A 22,109-nucleotide genomic window follows, 5' to 3' on the forward strand; every position below is an offset into this window, starting at 1 on the left:
TGATCCCTGGGACCAAAGTCAGCCTGTTTAGGAGGATGAAACCCATGGAGGCAAGCAGAGAGGAGAGCCACAGAGAGACAGGGCACACATCACTCCTTTGAAAACTCCAGTCCCTTCTGCAGTTGGGTGACAAGACACAATGCATTTTCCTCTTTAGCTTAAGCTGGTTCAAGGTGGGTTTTTGTTCCTTGCCCCCAAAGTGACACTGATTTACATGTTAATACTCAAGCCAAAGGGCCTGAATCCACCCAGCTCTGAAGGTCCAGACTAAACCCATGCCCAGGCCTGTCTGTTCCATGCCCCTGGATGTGTACCATGGTGAGTCTCGGCCTGGGAGGAGGACATCTCTGTCCCCAACAGAGAGACCACCCTGGCGATGCTGGGAGAGAGAGGACCCCTTAGAAGAGAGCTGGGATTTGAGCTTATGTCCATCTGTCCCAAAACCTGCACTTTTAAGTGCTGTGCTACCTCCTCTCCATCCCTCCCATCCGGCCAGACATCAGGCTGCAAGGTCTCACACAACAGGTGCTCAAACAAGGTGGGGGTGGGGGGTGGGGGGGAGATACATGGTCCCTCATGAATGCCCTGGAGAAACATGGGTGTGTTACACACTCTGACCTGATGGAACGGCTGAACTCTGTGGGTTAGGAAACAAATTCTGAATGTTTCCTCCCTGGCCTGGGCGATTCTAGAGCGTCTTTCCCCGCGGACCCCCGGTCAGCACAGCCGTCATCCGGCCCCGGCGTCAGCCACCTGCTGACCTCATCACTGCGGTTCCCCCGCCAACCCGGCTCAGCAATTTCCCCAGCAGCCCTGCCTTCAAATCTTGCTGTGGTGGCACGATGTGTCCAAGACGAGGGGGGACGCCAGGTGTGTAAAACTCAGGCAAAATCACAGGCAACTTGAGGGGGGATAAATGGCCGAGTTCACACCATCTATCAGCTCATCTCTGCATCTGTTCAAATATTGCTGAAACGGCAGAGTCGCCCCGGCTGGACTATTTATCTCCGGCACGGGCACCACGGAGTGGGGAGCCCGGGGGGAATGCAGGCAGCTGGAACAGAGCCCTCCCCACTGTGGGTTCCCCTCCCCGCTTTCCTTTCCTTTTTTCCCTTTGCTTCAATTAATCTTCCTTTTCAAGAAATTTTGCTCTCTTCAATAAAGGTAATTTGTTAAAAGGATAACTAAACACGAACAGATCTGTATTCCTTTTCTTTACTATCCGTGAGTAGATTCCACAAACCGAGAGGGATTACAGAGTGTGGGAAGAAAACCAGCTGTGGGGTCAACCAGATTTGGGTTTCAGTCTGAGCTCCTGGATATATCATTACCCTGCCTGGAAAGTGGGAAAAAGAAAGTGGGGGAGGGGATGGGTTGAATTGTGTTCCACTCCTCTCCCCCCACCCCCCAAAAAAGACAGGCTGAGGTCCTACACTCAGAACTTAAGGATGTGACCTTATTTGGAAACAGGGTCATTGCAAATGTGATTCATTAAGGTACGAGCGCATATCAAAGTGATGGCACAGCAGTCGATAGGACTGGTGTCCTTATAAAAAGATGGCCATCTGAGGACACAGAGCCACAAGGCGAAGGCATATGAAAAGAGGCAGAGGCAGGAGTTTTGCAGATGCAAGTCAAGGACCGTCAACGGTTGCTGGTGATGCCAGAAGCCAGGAGAAAGGCATGGAACGGGTTCTCTCTTGGTGTCTTAAAGAGTGCACGCCCCTGCTGACAACTTGATTTTGAACTTCTGGCCTCCTGAACCACAAGAGAATACATTTCTGTTGCTTTAAACCACCTAATTCCTGCTGTTCTGTTATAGCCGTGCTAGAACAGGAATACAAAGGGGTGTTGTTAAAGTAAGTAGTATTAACCTATACACTGAGCCTTGGCACCAGGCTTGGCACAGAGCAGAGGCTCAGGAGTTATTTTCTCTGCCATCCTAAATTCTCCATCCTTCAATATGACCACTCCAGTGCTGTCTGTGTTTCCTAGTGCAGAGAATAAAATTTTCTGCTTGTACCCAGGCTTCTGTGTACCCAGGCACAAGAGATGCATCTTTCACTTTGGTCAAAAGGCTACAGATACCACAGACTCAGCTCAATAGTCTCTTCCTCCAGGAAGGCAGTCATGATACACTCCAATGGCTGAACGGGATCCCTCCCTTAGGATGCCAGATCCCCTGGCCCCCACCCTTCCCTAATGCTGTTCTAAACAATTCTCCAGACACTGTCCATTCCTTTTTCAAACCAGAAATGATTTAGGCTCATCACAGAAGAATTCTGACCACACCACAAAAAAAGGTGTTAGCATGGGGGAAAGCAAGACACAATGCTATCTAAATACAAGATGTGCTTTGTCAATACACACGGGAAGGAAAGAGACCGGCAAGACACCGAGGATAGACGGTGGTTGCAGGCAGATGATCTGTATTTTCTTTTTCTTTACTTTTTTTTTTTTTTTTGATCTGTATTTTCTTCTCTCTTCCTACACATTTTAAGTTTTCTACAACGAGCACGTGTGATTTTGATAATCAGGACCAAGTTATTTTTTGAACATACAAATTTTTCGTTTTACTTGCCTGTCTGCCTCCCCAGGGACTGTGACTGTTCCTCAGAGGGAAAACTGCTCTTGAATCATTCCTGTGTCTCCACCAAACAGCACTGGGCAGAGGACATAGGGGGCATGTGATAACTATGAGATGGATGGATGGATGGAGTGAGGTGGGGATTGTACAATTCAGTGGTTAATAAGAGCTTTAGGCTCAGACTCGGGTTGGAGTCACTTCTTGACAGCTGTGTGACATTGTTTAAGTCACTTAACCTCTCTGAGTTTCAGTTTCTTTGTCCATGAAAGGGGCTCCAGTTGCTGCCTCATGGGAAGCTGAGGGTATGGATACACCGTCCCTGACATAGACTAGACCCTCAACAGCCCGCAAAGATTGTATCTTCAACTGGAGGAGATGGGGAATGGGTGCCCCGCTGCTCTTTCCAAAATTGCAGATTGATTCTCCCTACCGTCTTTCTTCATGCCTGGGCTTCAAAATCAAACTGGATTTGTTTTCTGCACAGGCTCTGCCTGTGACTAGCTGTGTCACCTTAGGCAAGTCCCATCATCTTTATGCTTCTCTGTTTTCTCCTGTGGAATTATAATATTGATAATAAAAGCTGCTATGCCTTAAGTGCTTGCTATGTGCCAGTCTCTGGGCTGAGCCCTTCCTGTATACCAAGAAGTGAGGGGCTACAATGGTCAAGGTTCAGAGGTAAGACTCAAAATAGCAGCGTTCACATCACTAGTTTATTCCCTCCTCCTGCTGGACAACCTTGGGCAACTGCCTTAACCTCTCTGTACCTCTGATTCCTCCCTCTAAGATGGGGTTAACAACAGCGTGCACCTTGCTGGGTTGCTATGAAGATTGTGGGATGGAACAGGTACAAGGTGCTTGGAAGCACGCCTGGCACTTAGCCCACAATCGATTCGTCTTAGGTAATCTGCAGGATAGCCTGCTGCTGTTATGTACTTCTTAGCCACAAGAGGAAACGGAGGCTCAGAGAGGTGGAGAGACCTGCCCAAAGCTGCACAGTCAGCAAGCTACAGAACTGGCAGGCGGACCCTGACTTGGCAGCTCAGAGCACAGGCTCTTCCAGGGCTGGGGGAGGTTAAAGGAGCCCACAAGGTGGGCGTGGTACATCCAAAGTGACAGCCCCACCCCGGAAGTAAGACATGCCCCAACCCAGTCCTGGAGTGGCTCCTCCTTCCCCTCCGAGCCCCGGATGGGCTCTGAATCCTTGACAGCCCAAGTCCCGCATCACTGCATCAAGTAGAGCCCTTGCCAGCTTCAGAGAAAAACCAAATGTGTTCCACGTCAGGTCAGAGAAGCGTCTTGTTTTTATTAGTGTTAATCTAATATGTTGTCTTTCCTCGCTGAACTCTGAATAAGTTAATCAAGGACAGGCTGGATTTGTGTTTTCTTAATAACACTGCCTGATTCCGAAGACTGCCTGCTGTGAGCTCTAGGCTCCGGCTCCTTGTTTAGTTTCTCTTCTTCTCTCTTTACATTTTATAAAATATCTATGATGTCCAGGGGCAGAAGGGTTAGCATGGTATAGAAAAAGGCTTGAGAGCTTTGGAATGAAATAAACCTTGTTTCAAATCTCAGTTCCTCACGTCTACCCATGTGACCTGGGTTTCTGAGTTTTAGATTTTCCCATGTGTGAAACAGAATAACAGTTGGTTTCTAACTTTCTGAGTTGTTGTGATAATTAAGTAAGGCCATGAAGCCCTTACAACATGGTCTAGACCACAATGATCACTCAAGAGGTGGTAGTTACTATTTCTACTATAGACAGTAACAACACCGATTAAGTGACCTATTATTATGAACTAGGAGAGGTGATAAGCATCTTACATATAACATTCCATTCAAATATTATGTGAAAAACAGGACACCTGGGTGGCTCCTTCATTTAAGTGTTTGCCTTTGGCTTGGGGTTGTGATCTTGGGGTCCTGAGATCAAGCCCTGTGTTGGGCTTCCTGCTCAGCAGGGAGTCTGCTTCTCCCTCTCACTCTGCCCCTCCCCCAACTCTTACACGCTCTCTTTCTCTCTCTCTCTCTCTAATACATAAAATTTCTAAAAATCTTTAACATACGGAAAACAAACCGGACAGTGGTTGGCATGATGTAGGTGTTCAAGAACTGATAATAACTGCTAGTAGTAGTGGCAGTGAGTTCATTCTCACAACTGGGAGGTGTTGTGAGTGTTGTTTGTATCAACTGCACCACAAGGAATTCATATTCTGTCTGGAACCTTGACAAGCACAGGTGATTATCATTCGCCTAAGGGCCCTGACAAAGACCAGAGAGGAAGGAGGAGCATTTGATCAAGTCTGGCAGGGGATCACAGACAATTTCCTGGAGGTGAGCGAAGATAAGAGCTGGAGGAAGAGTAGAGTTGACCCTCAGAGGCACTCCAGACAGAAGGGTAATTATTCATTCACGGGTCCATCTGATCTTTCATTCATTCAACAAGTCGGTACTGAGCACCATGCCTGTGCTGGGTGCTGTCCCAGGTGCTGAATGAACAGAAACACCCACCCGGGGTAGGGAGGGATGGTGGGAATAGGACTGGCAACATCTCTGCCCTCATGGAGCTGACAGTCTAGTAGGGGAGGCAGACTACAGACAAGTAAGCAAAGACATCAAGAGGATGCTTTTGGGTGATGGTAAGTTGGTAGTGCTGTCACAAAAATAACCGGGGAGTATGGATGTGACCAGGTACAAAGTGGGGCTATTTTCCTTAGGAAGGCTTCTACCAGAAGGTGAGGTTTGACTGGGGACCTAAAGGAAGGGAGGAATAGAGCCATGGAAAGATACAGAGGAAAAGCATCCCACAGAGAAGGAAATGGCCATGTAAAGACCCTGCGTTAGGCGTTAGGAATGGGCTTAGTGCATTTAGAGAAAGGGAAGAAGGACCGTGGGGTGCGGCGGTAAGAGGGACAGAAGGAGTGCTACGAGATGAGATCTGAGAGATGGCCACAGTAGGAGACTCTGGACTTTATCCTAAGTGGAATAACAGTATAGCCTAAGATGTGGGCTTGTGAAAAACTTTGGGTCTTGCAAACTACCAGAAGGAGTTGGGAGTACTTGGGGAGAAATACAGCCAAGTGGGTGGGGAAGGAAAGAGTAGCCACTTCCTGATTTCTCCATCAGTGCAGCACCTCATACCTCTCCCGTGCCTACAGGATGGGGTCTCTTCCCCCAGGCAGATCCACGAGAGTTTCCTGGCCACCTTTAAGAACCACTATGTGCCAAGTGCTTTTACAACCACTGTCTCAGTGAGCTCTCAGGAAAAGCCCAGGCGGGTGGGGTTCCTGTCCCTACTTTACAAATGACGAAACTGAAGCATGAGAAGGTAAAGCCATGTGCCTAGCCACATGGCCGGCTGGGACAGAAGTGGAATACAAATCCAAGTCCCCCAATCTGTTCTGCCACCTCCCACCTTCTCCTTCACCTCCCTGTGAACGCAGTGTTCTTGAAGAGGCAGCTTCTAGGAAATCCCTGGGGCAGGATGGTGGGGTCTCCTGGCTGGCTCCTGAGCCAGGTATGGGGTGGGACAGAAGCAGGGGAACGTGTTTGCAGGGGATGGGGGCGGGGCAGTCCCACCACTAATCCTGCTTCCCTCCGTGGAGAGAGAAGGGGTTTTCTAGGCGCTGAATCACAGCGGAAGTGTGACATGTGGCAGGAAACACAAAGGCTGGGGAGGATTTCCTTCTGTCCTGATTGGTGCTGGATCTTCCCAAACCATCTGGTCCGGACTCCCAAAACGTGCGTTTGTGTTCATCTCCGGACTGGCGGGGTTGCGAGCTCCTCCCCCACACACCAGCCAGCTGCTGGGGAGACATTGGTCCACTTCGGGAGACTGTCAGGGGACCAAGCATTCAGACCAGTTGGGTTTGATTTCAACTCTACCGCTCTCCAGCCTTGGGCAAGGGTCCCCCTTCACCAAGCCTCAGTTTCCCAAAGTGTAACCTGGTTGTAGGATCATGGTTCTTGCTCAAGTCCATGGGGTGGGGTAGAAATCAGATAAGGTACTGCACTCACAAAGAAGAGCCCTTTTTGACTGAAAGGCTAGGAAAATGCAAGGACATGTGCCCAGGGCAATGATGTCCTCCGGGAGCCATCACCAAGAGATCCAGTGAGGCATGCGGTAGAGCAGTAGCTCTACCGCTTAACAGCTACACAGGCCTGGGCTTGTGGTGCCTGTTTCCCCATCCCTAAAATGGGAATAACAGCACCATCCATGTGGAATCGTAGGAACACTTTAATACACGTAGAGGGCTTAGAAAAGTCCCAGGAACACAGTAGGTGCTCAATAGATGCTGCTTCATTCTCATGTGTTATTTAACAAGACGGAAGAGTTAGCTTTGAACTCTAATGGTTGCAGGATCCTAATCCATGCTTGGCTGTTAACAAGCTGTGTGACCTTGGGCAAGTTACTTAATCTCTGAGCTTCTAAAATGCGGGTTACAGCACCGCCCCAGCATGGATAGCAGTGACTGTATCGCAGCTGGCTCCTATTATATGCTGAGACCTGGTGGCTCTTGGTATATTCTTCCAATCCCCTCCCTTCTGCTTGGCCACCATCCCTGTCTACCCCTTACCTCGTTCCTCCTCCTTCTCCCGGATGATCCTCCCCTTGAGGGCTCGGCTCCAGGCTCCACCGTAGTCACCCAGCTTGGTCCTCTCACTCCCGTCCTTGCCCTTGAACCAGGGTCCGTAACGGCGGGCGATGCTGGAGGCTTCGCCTGTGTCCCGGAAACCTCTGCCCAGATGCAGGTCACCCAAGAAGGGCAGCTCGGCGCCCTCAGCCGGGACCCCCGCGGCAGGGCTGGCCTGGTTCTGGGAGACGGCCGGCTGGCCCACAAAGCCAGAGTGCAGGAAGACCAGGCTCCCGGCCGTCAGGTAGAGCACCAAGAAGGTAAAGAAACGCACGGGCTTCCTGCGGAAATACCGCTGGAATTTGAACCAGAGCTTGGCCATAGCAGGCTCATTCCGGACTGGCTCGCTGGGAGTTCAGCTGGTAGGTCAGGGGTTCAGGAAGGGGAAGGAGGGGGCTGCGTTTCCCAAGCTTCCCTTAGGGATGGAATCCCTGGGGGTCTGCAGTCTTCTTTCCTCCGTGAAAGTGATGGCCAAAACCAGAGCAGAAGGCCAAGACTGGCACTTGGCCGAGACCAAGAGAACAGGACTCTCCTGTGGTCAAGGCGAGCTTCTCTGGGCCACAAAAGAGGCACAACATCCAGGAGCTGGTCCCATTTTCCTACATCTTGTTCTTTGTCACGGAGAGTTCCCGAAGAACTTTGACCACAGCAATTGCAGGAGAAATCTGCCAGCTCACTTCTCGCCTCTTCCCGGCTCCTCAGGCCTGTCAGGGCTGGATGATTTCACTCAGGGCAGTTTTCTGGTCCCTTCTGCAGCTGGGAGCCAAGCTCAGCGTGTCCACCTCATGGAAACAGAAGCGGGCGGGCTTCCATCAGAAGCGGGCGGGCTTCCATCAGCTTAAGCATTAAGGCTTGAAGCTGTGACCTGCAAAGCAGCACGAACACAGATTTAAGAAGCTCGCTCACAGAGACCCTCAAAGGTTCCCTGAAACCTTCTCAAGGGGGATGTAGAGGCCCAGAGAAGTGAGGAAACCATGTCCTGAAGCATGCAGCATGACCGGGTCTTCTAGAATCCCTCCCTTTTTCTTCAAACCAAACTGGGAATCTGGGGGCTTGACTCCTACAGGGCCCATATTTTGGGACAAGCTTTATCTTGGACAAGCCCAAGTTCTTACACCTCCCTATTTCCTATATGTTTGTCAGATAGATACGGATTCATGAATTGTTTTAGGTCCGAAAAACACCTCCTGGGGTCCTTGCTGAACTGCCTCCTGGACCTGGCTGATTCTGAACCAGATCAAATTCATTCCCCACTCCCACCCCACCAAGGAAATACTTAGTGATCCCCTACTATAAAACAGGTGTTGTGCTAAGTTCTGGAGATAACTCTGTGAACCAGAGAGACCAAGCCCCTTCCTTGATAGGGCTCACATTCTAGAGTAGGAGAGATCAGTGCCCTAGCCTCTCTCCTCTATCCAAGGAAGAAAAGGCAATCAGGATTATTTAGCAACAGAGTCATTCGCTCTGCATTTATTTAGCACCTATAGTATGCCCAGCTTTGTGCCAAGCCCTCTATGTGTATTACTCATTCATTCTTCCCAGTGGTCCTAGGGGAGGTAACCATTTCCTCACTTTACAGATTAGGAAACTGAGGCCACGTAGCCAATGAGTGGTGGAGCTGGGACTTCAACCCAGGACAGTCCAAAGGCAAAACCACAGCTCGTAACCACTGCTTTTATGACTTGTTTTTTTTCCCACCCAGACTGGGTACCGGGGGGGATTGGGAGAGAGACCCTGAGGCAGTAGCCCATCTCCACTGCCTCCCGGTGACCAGTGACTCATTAATTTGACAGGGGGTCCTCAGAGCGTGGTCCAAGAGCCCCTGATTCATAATCACCTGAGAGCCTGGTCAAGTATGAAGATTCTGGACCTCTCCAACCAGAATTTGATAGAAGGGGAAACCTACAGGTATAACAAGGTGCCCTCAGAAAATGGTGATGGGCACAGAGGGCTGAGGGCACTGCTTTATGAGTAAACGTTAAGGATCATTAGTCAAGAGGAAAACAGAATATAAATTAGGAAACAGAATATGCCTTTTGGCCAATGCGATTTCATATTCTCACCAGCAGGGGGCCTTGGGACCATCTTGGCCAATGTCCAGGATTAACTGGCCGCCAAGGGAAGATCAGAGGGGTAACCGCTCCTCTCCAGTTCAGAGCAACATGGGAGTTTAACTGTGGTTCGAAGTAGATTCCATCAGTCCTCCCTATGCCATCCTATTCATTCCGGGACGGAGTACTAAGCACGTACTGGGCACCAGTGATTGTTCAAAGCACTTGGAATAGATCAAGAAACAAAACAGCCCCAAATCCATGCTTTTGTGGAATCAAACTACCTGTTTATCCATTGATCCATCTATCTGCCCATCATCCTTTAATCCATCCATCATTCCATCCATCCATCCATCCATCCATCCATCGCCCACAACTCAGTCCATCCACCCACCCCCCATTTGTGTCTCCATCCATCCGAACTACAGCACCCCATTCATTTACACAGCTCTCCCCCCATCCGGCCACCTGCCTGTTCCTCACTCATTCAAACACGTGTGTTGCTCGCCTACTGTGTGTGCTTGGGAATAAATCGTCCAGGGTCCCGCTTTCAGAGAATTCAGAGTCTACTGAGGGGGACAACAACCGAATCAACCATCACCCCAAACGGCTGTACTAGATAGTGATAAATCCTGCTGGAGAGGTACGTAGAAGACAAGCAACAGCAATAACATGAATAGCTAATGTCTCCTGGGCACTTGTTATGTGCAGACATTGCTCTGAACACGTATGGACTCTGACTCAATCCCCACACCAATCCTAGGAGAGAGAATAGTAGCCGTTTCACAGAGGAGATAAGTGAGGCTCAGAGAGATTAAGGAATCTATCCAGGGCCACACAGATACAGCAAGCCTTGAAGGCAAGTGCAAGAGTCTGGTTGGGGTTCTAATGGCTTGCGTGGGGAGTCAGTGAAATTTTGTGGTCACACCAACAATCTAGAAAGACCGATTTCTTAATCAACCTGAAAGCCTCCAGCCCCCAGGCAGTGGGGGATGACCCATGGTATTCCGCACAGATCACACACGGGCCAGATGTTTCTGCAGCTGGGCCAGGATGAGACCCAGCCAGCAGCCAGCATGGGGATGGGCAGGTGGAACACCAGCCCTTCCCGAAGCAGACAGGCAAGAGCCTGGGCTCTGGAGGTGAACTGACCTGGGTTCAGAACCTGCCTCTTCCACCCACCTGTGGCATGACATGGGTCAAGACACCTGTTCTCACCGGCTGAAAAGCCCGGCCTGTGAAGTGGGCATAAGAATCTTGACACCTCCCCAAAGATACACAGCTGGCAGGACTGCATTTAAAGACGTTGCCAAGGGCCTGGCATGGGCGCTCCAGGGAAGCACGTCCCCGCCCCGCTCCTCGCTCCTCGTAAGGGCACGTGGGAGCTGCCTTCAAAGGCGTTTGCCTCGGCAGCACATTTGCTGCTGTGGAGACGACAGAGATTCTGGCTGTTGTGTTCCCTGTGGCTTTTTGTCTCTCTGAAGATATTTCTGGGTCTAGTCCTTTTTTGTTGTTCCCTTCTCGTTCTTTTCTATTTCAACACATCTTTTCTCTAAGTGGGTGCCAAATGGGTTTTAAGAGGATAATGAGCTCATTAGAAGCTGGCAGGGAACAAAAAGAGATGGAGGCACTGGTGATGTGGGGAGTGAAGGCGGCCCAGCCGGGAAGGGACTGTGAGGAGGGGGACTCCTTCCAGGGGGCTGGGGCTGTGTGGGGCTGACTTGAGCCACCCACACACCTGCCAGGGCTGAGGGAGGGCACCCCGGAAGCTGGGCTCTCCACAGAGGTGGTAGCATCCTGTCTGTTCTCTCTCCAAGTGAGCCCCAACATCTGGAGCACAGGCAGTCCCCAAGACGTACAGGACATGAGTGAAAAGAGTCAGGGGAATGACCTCCCCTGGGGGCTTAAACCTAAACCCTGTCACCAGACACTGGAGAGCCTCAGAGAACAATTTTCAGGACTCTGTGGAGACAGTGTCTTCCGTTTCTCAGCTCTGGGTGGTCCTGGGGTTCAGGGCCCCCCACTGAGCCACAGTCTCACCTCCCCAAGGGAACCCGGAAGACTTCTCTGCCTCTCATGACCCTCTGTCACTCCCCCATCCCCAGGTTGCTCTCTCTGTCTTTCCCTCTCTCTGTCTCTCTCACCAGACAGAAATTCTGACCCCAAAGGGAATGGGGACATGAAGCGAATGCCATTTGTGGAACACCTGCTACACGCTGGACACTGTCTTCAAAGGCTTTGCAACACATTTGAACGAACTCCTTCCTCCCAGCAATCCCGCAAGGCAGGGGACGGTCCTCCCCAGCACACAGACAACACATCTACAACCCCAGGCAGGGGGTACGTGGGGGCCTCACATCTCGGTCTTCATTGGCCCATTATGTGTTGGAAACCACAACCCTGTCAGCATTCTCTCCTGTTGCTTACAGGCGTGAGACCTGGGCACGTACCCTCACCTCTGTTGAGTTGCGATTTTCTTTTTCTGAAAGGGGTCAACCATAGAGTTTTCTTCTTGGGGTCCCGGAAAGGCCTAATGGGACAGCCCACCAAGGGCTGGAGCTAGTGCTCGCCATGAGCTCTTAGGCTCGATCCGTCTCTGTTCTGCATGAGCACACTCTGAGCCTCAGTTTCCCCATCTACTGAATGTGGTGGATGACCTCATGCCTACCCTGCCTTCCTTCCCCGGGGCCAGTGTGAGTTTCCACAAGGGGGAGGGCAAGTGGCTGCCTTTGCAAGAACGGCAGCACTTGGTTACTGCAGCTCGTGTTTCCAGCTGGAGTCTCAGAGTGTCTAAACACAGCCTATTTTTAGCACCGAATGAACCTCTGGTGCCAAGCTGCCAAGAAAATGACTGGCGGGGCAGAGCTGCCCTGCGGGGAAGGAAAATGGGAGGTTCAGCTGCCCACAGCTCCCTCCCCTGGGGGGTGTGTAGAGCTGCCTCTCCAGATTTGGGGGGCAGGCAGATCCCGCTGGAAACCCATGAGCCTAGGCAGGGGGCACTCCCTCTCTCTCTCCAGCCCTGTGAACTTGACTTGAGGGCACCCGCCCAGGGACCAGCTGACCCATCAGTCGATCCAAGCTTGGGAGCCAAGAAAGAGCTCCCAGGTTGTGATTTCTTCACACTCTGAGTAGGAGATGCTGCCGGGGCTCTCCAAGAAGCTGGGAGACCAGAGACAGAATTTTAGTCTTAGCCTAATGATAACAGTATTAGCCAGAAATCACCAGTATTTGCTAGGGATTCACTTTGTGTCAGGCACTATGCCAAGCACCTTATTCCCACTGGGCCATTTAATCCCTTCGAGGACTCTTTTAGGTGGTTATTAATCTCTCTGTTCCTCAGTTTCTCCATCCCTAGAATGGGGGAAATAATAGTACTTTTCTGATAGGATCCGGGGGAGAACCAAATGAGTTCATGTACCCAAGTGTCACCTATGTGTTACCTCTTACTGTAATGATTTGTAGATCATGTATGTGGTTTTGCCTGCTCAGCACCCGTTTTTGTTTTGTTTTGTTTTGTTTTCCAGGAAGACCCCATTTTCCTGCACAGAGCTTCTGTGTCATTAATTCTAGCTTGTATGGCTGGGGTAGAATGAAACTCCCTCACCGGCTGCTGCAAACACTTGAACCTGTCATCTCCTGATACCCGTGCTCCAAGCCCCCCTCCCCCCCAGTTGGAGTATGGGCTTTCTTGTTGCTCCAAATCAGCATCAACACTCAACATTGTCAGCCTTTTGCAGTTTTGCCAATCTGATAGGTCTTTCATGGATACTGTATGTGTCCTTCCCGGGGAGTTAACTCCCAAAAGCCATTTGGAAGCAATGGCAGGAGCTTGTGAGTCAACACCCCCACCCCTGGCTCCATCTACCCTGGGATGGGGTAACTGTCAGGTGGTCAGTTTTTACAACCTCCCTCACTCTCCCTGGAGGAAACTGCCAGTTTTCCTCCCTTATAAATAAGTAACCCTACGATTAATCTCGTGTATGTAGATCTTTGTCCAGATTCCTGGAAGGCAACATAGGACCACTCAATAATGAGATGTCATTATAATTATACCCATTTTATAGATGAGGAAAGCCAAGGCTCACAGAGATGAAGTGATTTGCCCAAACACATAGCTTGCAAGACACAGAGCATGAATCCAAGTGCCCAACTGTCTAGATCTCAAATTTGTGCTATGCTACCACCAAGTAGATCACCAGAACAGCCAGCTTCCCCTTACCTATTCCCCCCTTGGGGAATCCCAGCCTCAATGCAAAGGTTCTTCCTGAGCTTGGAGACATGGAAAACCATCCCTCAAACACTTCTCTAGGGAGCCTAATTAAAAAGTTCTGGGGCTTCGGGACGCCTGGGTGGCTCAGTTGGTTAAGCAGCTGCCTTCGGCTCAGGTCATGATCCCAGCATCCTGGGATCGAGTCCCATATCGGGCTCCTTGCTCCGCAGGGAGCCTGCTTCTCCGTCTGACTCTGCCTTCCACTCTGTCTGCCTGTGCTCGCTCTCGCTCGCTCTCTCTGACAAATAAATAAAAACTTAAAAAAAAAAAAAGTTCTGGGGCTTCTGGGTGGCTTGGTGGGTTAAAGCCTCTGCCTTCGGCTCGGGTCACGATCCCAGGGTCCTGGGATTGAGTCCCGCATTGGGGTCTCTGCTTGGCGAGGAGCCTGCTTCCCCCTCTCTCTGCCTGCCTCTCTGCCCACTTGCGATCTCTGTCTGTCAAATAAATAACTAAAATCTAAAAAAAAAAAAAAAAAAAGTTCTTCTTTCTCATCCTTCCTGCTCCTGGACCAGCCATTTAGCAAATGAAGGAAGTCATGAAATAGCCCCCAAAATGTTATTATAAATTATATGCCAGTCTCGTGGTTTTCACTCATGGTCTTTAGGAATCTAGAATTTTCTTTCTTTCTTTTTTTTTTTAAAGATGTTATTTATTTATTAAAGAGAGAACATAAATGGGAGGAGGGTGGCAGGTAGAGGGGGAAACAGGCTCCCTGCTGAGTAAGGAGCCCAATGTGGGATTCTATACCAGGACCCTGGGATCATGACCTGAGCCGAAGGCAGATGCTTCATGACTGAGCCACCCTGGTGCTCCAAGAATCTAGAGTTTTCTTAACCCAATGAACCTGGGGAAGAACTTTATACCCCTCCATGGTGTGTGGACACCCTGGTAGGACATACCCTTCCCCTCATGGGTGTCCGCCATATAATGATGCCACTGGGTCCATGATGGACCTGCCGTGTTGGATCTCCCCAGTTCCTGGCTGCTCTGTGCAAAGGTACAATGGGCACTTCAGTACATACAGACTTGCTTTGGGGACCTGAAATGTGGGATTATGGTGTCCCAGATTGCACACATTTATGTGTGTGCCCACAGGGGGAGAACCTTGCTGCAGGATCCTAAAATCAGCCTGTGCCTTCTGCATGCTCACGTGGCCTCCAGGAAGAGTCCTGGAGCCCCCGCACTTCCTTCCTTCTGTTCCTAGGACGGGACTCACCCGCCACCACCCAGCATCCACAGCTCGCCATCCGTGTCCATTATCATTCATCTTTCCCAAAACTCAGGAAAATAAATGAGAAGGCAAAGTGCCATTAGCTTAATGGCCTTTAACACCCAGCCATCTGCCATGATGTAATTAAATAAAAAAATCAAAAGGAGCATATGGTGCCCATTAAAAATAAATATTAAAATTTTGTTTCCCTGGGTAATGACTCTAGTGCCTCTTGCTCCACCAGCAAATTTTATGGCCTTCTTCACTTGTTGCAGAGAATCAGGCTGGGGCCACAGTGAGTAGAAACCAGCAGAGGAGAACCATGGAGAAGGATCTGATCCAGAGGCAGCCATTTCTGGTTTGACCCCATGTCAGCCATATGGTGGCTGTGGGATTTTCTGGCAAGTGGCCTGCCTCTACAAGACTCAGTTTCCTCACCTCGAAGATGTGGCCAATCAACCCTGTCTCACTGGAAAGACAAGCTAAAGTGTGTCAAAGACAGAATACTGTAATAATTGCACGCCCTCTTGTTCATTGAGCACCTACTATGTGTCAGGCACTTTTAACCCTCCTAAAAGAAAGGTCTCATTGGTTAGCCCCATTTTACAGATGAGAAAGCTGAGGTTTAGAGAGGTTACAGCATCTGTGCAAGATCACACAGCTAGGCAGTGGTGGAGCCTGGCTCCGGACCCCACATTCCACCAAGATGGACACAACAATTTCTCAAAAGATGGTCATACTACGTCCCAACATTGGCCAACTCAACAAACCATCTCCCCCCTTCTCATGACCAATACCGTTGGTCCAGACTTCATCTTAGAAAAGGATAAAGATTCAATGAGCTGTTGTGATGAGTCTTGACCACCCACAGTAGGTGTGGAGGACCCATTCTGGGGGGTCGGTCTAATGAGTAACCTCCAAGCCCCTGCTTATGGGGGCCAGGCCCCGGTGGCCATGTCTGTACCCCATAACATGCCCACCACCATTGCTGTTGACCACAGGTGAACTCTGATCTAAAACTGGCCAATCTGTCCTTGCCCCCCTTCCCCCAGAATGTGGAGATGGGATCTGAGACATGATACTCTCTGCTTGTTGTTTGGACGAGAAGCTGTCATCACAGAGCCAAAGAAAGAGCTAAAGTTAGTCCGCAAAGAGAGAAAGAAAGAAAACAGACAGAGACAGAGGGGCCAAGAAAGCTTCAGGTTCCTGACTCATGGCGGGCCACATGCCAGGCTGCAAGGCCTAGAATCAGCGCTGAATGAGAAGATGTGGGCACTTCACTTTCTGTGGGGCTGTGTATACAGCAGGGACTCAATAAGAGTTTGCCGGGGGTAGGGTTCAAAGGGCAGCCTTACAAAACTGAACATACTCTAACCATGTGATGCAGCACTCATGCTCCCTGGTATTCACCCGAAGGAGCTGAGCACACAGGTTCACACCAAAACCTGCTCACAGAGGCTTACGGCAGCTTTATTCATAACCGGGACAATGTGGAGTCCACCAGGATGTTCTTCAGTATGGATACCTAAACCGTAGTACACCTGGACAATGGAATGTACCTTAGTGCTAAGAAGAAAAGAGCTCTCAAGCCATGAAAAGATATGGCAGAAGCTTCAATCCATCTTACAAAGTTAAAGAAGCCAACCCAAAGAGGCTATGTTATGTACAATTCTGACCACAGGACATTCTAGAAAAGGCAACACTAGAGAGACAGTCAAAAAATCAGTGGTTGCCGAGGGGTGCAGGGGAGGAGGGAAGGAAGAATAGGGAGGAACACAGAGGATTTGGGGGGCAGGGCAGTATTCTATGTGATACCAGAGCAGCAGATACAGGTCATTATAGATTTGTCCAAATTTGTCCAAATCCAGTGAGCCCGAACATAAACTGTGGCCCCTGGGTGACAGTGACGTGTCAGCGTAGATCCACCCACTGTAACAAATGTCCCACTCAGCTGCAGGACATTGGTGGTGGGGGCGCCTGCGCAGGAGTCGGGCAGGAGGCCTCCAGGCCATCTCTGTACTTTCTGCTCCATTTTGCTGTGAACCTAAAACTGCTTTAAGAAAGTAAAAATCTGTTAAAAGGAGGGATTGCAATCCTACACCTGAAAAGGCGGGACCCACCAGAGCGGATGTCCATAAGCCCTTAAAACTCCAGCCTGGGAGAAGGGGCCGAGGTACAGGAAGGGACAGAGTGGGGGAGGGACTTGAGAGGGGTTAGTAGCAGCTCCCCCTGCCAAGGGTTTGATGAAAGCAGCCCAAGGTGCAGCTCGCCCAGTCCCCTGGCCTTTCCTGTCAGCTGGCAGCCTTTCTTGGAGCCCAGATCACTTTCCTCCCCAAGAGGGACGTCTAAAGAAAGGCCCTAAATTCCTATCATTAAGCCATCTGGAGTCGTCCTTCTCCTCCAGGAGCTGCTCTGTCGCAGGTCAATTAGGGCACATTTGCATACAGTTTCTTAATAGGTTGCTAATTGTCTGGGGGAGATAATGGATGGCTCTGGTGATTCTGGGCAGAATGTTTACCCACAGGGGCAGACCTACAGGGGGTATCAGAGACTAGGGAGGAAGGCGGGAAGGGAGTAGAAAGGAGGGGAGGGGCGGGGAGGGAAGAAGACAGGGGGAAGGAACAGAGCAAACGGTTACGGCTTGACATGCAGCCAGGGAGAAGAACTATCTTGTGAACCTTTTGCTTCAGTTGTGTGTGTGTGTGTGTGTGTGTGTGTACTGGATCCTAACTGTAAAATGTCTTTCTCGCTGTAAGTCCATTAAAATTGCTTGAAAGCTCTAGTAATGGAGAAGAGCAGGGGAGAGACATTCTGGGTAGCATTGTTGCAGAAGGATTCGCTGAGAATCAGGTGGCATTGGAGCGGAGAGCTGATCAATGAGAAAGGGGGTGACCGTGGAAAGATCCGGGGCAAGGCTGTCCCAGGCAGAGGGGACACAGTGCAGAGTAGGAGGTGGGAAGAGGCCCAGCACATCCTAGGAGCAGGTGGGCAGGGTCCGAGCAGGCAGGACAGGGGCCAGGCGCTGGGGCATGGACCCCAGCACCCAGGGGCCTGTGGGAACTGTGGCGTGAGCCACACCTGTCTCCCAAAAGGAACCACGAGGAGTGGCAGAGGGCACTTGGGAGGACCCTTTTTATCCTAGGGGATGGTGCCGACTCTGTGACCCTGAGCTGGGACTGGAGCGGAGAAATGTTTGTTTAGTGGTGGAGCTGGGAAGTGGCCAAGCGATCAGTGGTGGCTGGGGAGTTTCTTTCTAGGTGGGGCTCAGGGGAAAGCTCAGGCCACAAGGGCAGGCTCGGCGTTTGATCTGACCGTGTGAGATGCCAAGCCCTTAGAAGAAGTGAGAACATTTGTCACTATCAGGGTTGGCCAACTGTGACCTCGGGTCAAACTGGCTCTTGGCCTGTTTTTGTCAGTCCTAGAGGTAAGAATGGCTTTTGTATTTTTAAAGGATTATGAAGAAGGATAAGCAGCAGCAGACCCCATGTGACCCCCTCAAAGCCCAAAATATTTACTATTGGGTCCTTTCTCAGCAATGGAGGCTGAGATCACACTCTCCTGTGGCGATCACAGCAGAGAAAGGCATAGGGCCTTCCTACCCCAGAATTCAAAGACCACCCCCGTGCCCCTACTCTCTTAGCAAGTTCCTCAGAGCAGGTGACAAAGGGCTGGAAGGAAGTCTGGAAATCATTGGCCTTGAAAAACAGTCTCCTTTTACAGAAGAGGAAACTGAGGCCCAGAGAACCCTCATCCATGTGCAAAACCTGAACCCAAGTAAAGCTTCATTAAGTTTTAGCTATTCCCATCGTTATTACTATTGTTTTTACGCCAACATAGAATCATAGAGTCAAAGGGTCCTTAGAAGTTGTGAGAATAAGTCTGAGAGTTTCCAGATGAGGAACCTGAGGCTCAGAGAGGTTCAAGGGTTCCCAGGGTCACACAGCCAGGCCAGATAGCACCAGTTCCCAGACCAAGCCTGAGGCCCTACGACTTTCTTCCCCGTGCTCATGCCTCTCCCCCTGCCACCACCACGAGTCCATCCATGGACACTTACTGGCTCCCAGCTGGCCAAGGTGGATTACACTCTCATTTAGGACCAGGGACAGCTCCCATGAGCAACTACTCCCAGGAGAGGTTTTCTTTTCTTTCTTTTTTCTTTTTTAAGATTTTATTTATTTATTTGACAAAGGGAGAGAGATCACAAGTTGTCAGAGACGCGGACAGAGAGAGAAGGGGAAGCAGGCTCCCCGCTGAGCAAAGAGCCCGAAGCGGGGCTCGATCCCAGGACCCTGAGTTCATGACCTGAGCCAAAGGCAGAGGCTTAACCCACTGAGCCACCCAGGCGCCCCATGGAGAGGGGTTTTCACCAGGGGGTTCCCTGGCAAGAACCTTTGCTCCCACCCCCAAATCCCTCAGCCCCATCTTTCTGCCCAAGCTCATATGTATATGTGTGCATGTGTGAGATGTGTGTTCATGTGTCCATATAGGGGTGTGTGTGTGTCTGTCTGTCTGTGTAGGTGTAAGTATGTTTGTACATGCGTATCTACGTATGGGTTGGCATATATGTCTGTGTAGGTGTGTGTATGTATGTCTGTATCTACGTGTTTGTGTGTGTGTGCAGGTGTGGGTGTGCATGTACGTAGGTGTGTGCGTGTGTGGGTGTGTCTGTGGAGGTCTATGTACACAGGTGCAGATGGGTATGTAGGTATGTGTGTGTCTGTAGGTGTGCGTGTGTAAGTGTATGCATGTTTGTATGTATGGTTGTGTGTGTGTAAGTGTAGAGGTCCATGTATGCATGTGCAGATGTGTATGTAGGGGTCTGTCTGTTGGGGGGAGGGAGTCTCTGAGCCCCCAGCCCAGCTGCTCACATTCAAGCTCTCTCCCCTCCCAGTGCACTGACCCCTATGTTCTTAGAGCAGAACCGAGAGGTAGGCGCTCAGCCCATCAGAGCTGGAGAAAGGACCCTTCACAATCCCCAGGCCACTTTCCTCACTGACCCAAAGGGGAAGGTGGAGTCAGCCAGTGACTCTACCCAGACCTCCTAGATCCCTGCTGAAAGCCGTGATGCCCTCCCTGGGGGAAAAGAACAATGTATAAATTGCTGTTTATAGCACCTACTGTGTGCCAGACCCTTCCACTTACACCACGTCACTGCTTCTCTCCCCTGGCTCTATTCCGCAGGTTGGGTTTATTCTCACCTTACAGCTGAGCCAGTCAGGGTGGGTGGCGGGGGAGGCCAGTCACCTGGGCAGAAGGCCAAGCTGGTGAGTAGAGCAGAGCAAGACCTGACCCCTGGCCTGTCCAACCCCAGAACCTTAATCACAACATCCCTGTGACATTGCCTCTGGCTGCAGCACCGACCTCCGAGACCACCAACCTCTGACCCCTTGGACCTCTTTGTGGCGAGTGTGCTGATCCCAAAGGCTCCAGGCCAGAAGGGCTTTCTCCAGAGAGTGTGCGCAGGCAGCTGGTGCCCCTTCTGAGACCCCTCAGCTGGGAGTGAGGGAAAGGAGCCCCTTCTAGAAGGCACAGGGGTCTGGGGACTTCAGTGTGGACTTTGGTGGCCCAGAGAGATCTGCTGGCATCTGACAGAGATGTCCCCTCCCACGAAGGTAACCACTGCCGAAAACGGACAATACCTCAGCCCCCTGTTTCGCCATCTGGATGTCATCAAGAAGAGACACATGCATGCATGAACACGGACACCCCCAAGCCTGTCACCCTCCCTCACAGCACGCATGTATACGGACTCACTCCGGCTTCTCCATCCCCATTAACGGCACATGAAAGGAAGCCTCCAACCTGACTCCTGGATGACAGACAGCAGACCCTGGGTGACACCCAGATATGCTTAGGGTTACACCTAAAGCCAGAAACCAAAGCTTCTCATTGGGACCAAACACGGCCCCTTGTGCCCTGGGATTACCAAAAGAACAGAGGAATGGACCAGAACACCCCTCTGAGCCCCTCTGGCTCCAGATGCACAGAGTGAAATCATTTCTACAGCTCAGTTCTAAGATTTCCCCCCACTGCTCTGTCATCAGAGAGATCAAAAGCTCCAACACCAGCATCCCTGACGCCTAGCGCTCTGTGCTGGGATACTGGGGTCCGTTTCAATGTTGGCAGGGTCTGAGATTCTGAAATTCTGCTCTGAGCCCTTAAGATCCCATCTCCTCCTGTGTCAAGGTTGAAATTCTCCCCGGGTGATAGCCATGCCTCGCTGCCTTCCAGTGACCAGGATGAAAGACGAGCGCATGAATTATAGATTTCCAGGCATCTCTAAATTGCTCAGCAATTACGGAACACCGAAGGTCAGCCGCCTGGAGCAAGACTGTCCCCTTCGGCAGAGAAAAACAGCTGGATGGAAACTCACCAATGTACATAAAGACATTACCTCTCACAGGGTAGGTGTAAGAGGGATTTTTTTTTTTTTTCATTTTGCCCGTCTTTTTTTTCTTACCCTACTGGCTATGGCTTAAAGAAAGAGATGGAGAGTACATGGAGACTTGAGTTAGGTTCTTGGCTTCATCACCAGCACTGAGCAGGAGAGGAGGCCATTTACCTCCCCTGGCTGCAGACTTCTCATCCATAAAATGGGATAAGGATGGTGGCCCCACTTCATGGGTTGTTTTAAAGCATTTGTCCAAGGGGCCCCCTGGGTGGGTCAGCTGGTCAAGCATCTGACTTTTGATCTTAGCTCAGGTCTTGGTCTCAGGGTTGTGAGTTCAAGCCCTGTGTTGCGTTGCACACTGAGTGTGAAGTCTTCCTTTAAAAAAATAAATTTTAAAACAAACTGAGGGTTGCTGGGGGGAGGGGGTTTGGGAGAAGGGGGTGGGATTATCGACATTGGGGAGGGTATGTGCTTTGGTGAGTGCTGTGAAGTGTGTAAACCTGATGATTCACAGACCTGTACCCCTGGGGACTAAAAATATATGTTTATAAAAAATAAAAAATTAAAAAAAAATAAATTAATTAAAAAAAAAAAAAAAAGGATTTGCTCCAGGAATGCACATAAACTACTTTGTAGCACAGGGCCAGGCACATTGCTGGGTCTCAACAATCACAACCGTTGCTAACTTCATGTTTGAGTCCAGCAGGTAGCCGAGGCTTGGATGAGAGCACAGGGTTTCTGGAAAGTACTGGCATCATTGAAATCCTACTTTAGCCATCTCTGCCTAACCTAAGACTTCAGTAGAGCATGGCCTGTCTCTGAGGCTCTGTTTTTCCAGCTTGTAAAACGGGCACACACAGGTCGCTTCTCGAGGTCTCCCACGGGCGTCTGGCCCCAGCAGCTGTGTCTTACCTGCAATGATCATTCCAGTGAGTGAATATATGGTGTTACACTAGCTTCAGGTGAACG

At 50.5% G+C, this 22,109-nt stretch overlaps 1 protein-coding gene across 2 annotated transcripts in view; it reads right to left on the reverse strand.

The window, feature by feature from the left end:
• The window catches only part of WSCD2 (WSC domain containing 2), a 116,067-nt gene that overhangs the window by 44,064 nt on the left and 49,894 nt on the right, over positions 1-22,109 (reverse strand). For both annotated transcript variants that reach the window (XM_004779068.3, XM_004779069.3), the window contains exon 2: positions 7,162-8,083. In XM_004779068.3, the coding sequence (XP_004779125.1) occupies positions 7,162-7,540 (379 nt within the window). In that variant the 5' untranslated portion in view covers positions 7,541-8,083. The remainder of the gene's footprint in view (positions 1-7,161; positions 8,084-22,109) is intronic.

Source organism: Mustela putorius, unplaced genomic scaffold (genome assembly GCF_011764305.1).
Source record: "Mustela putorius furo isolate JIRA1106 unplaced genomic scaffold, ASM1176430v1.1 tig00000193_pilon_pilon_pilon, whole genome shotgun sequence".
NCBI lineage: Eukaryota > Metazoa > Chordata > Mammalia > Carnivora > Mustelidae > Mustela > Mustela putorius.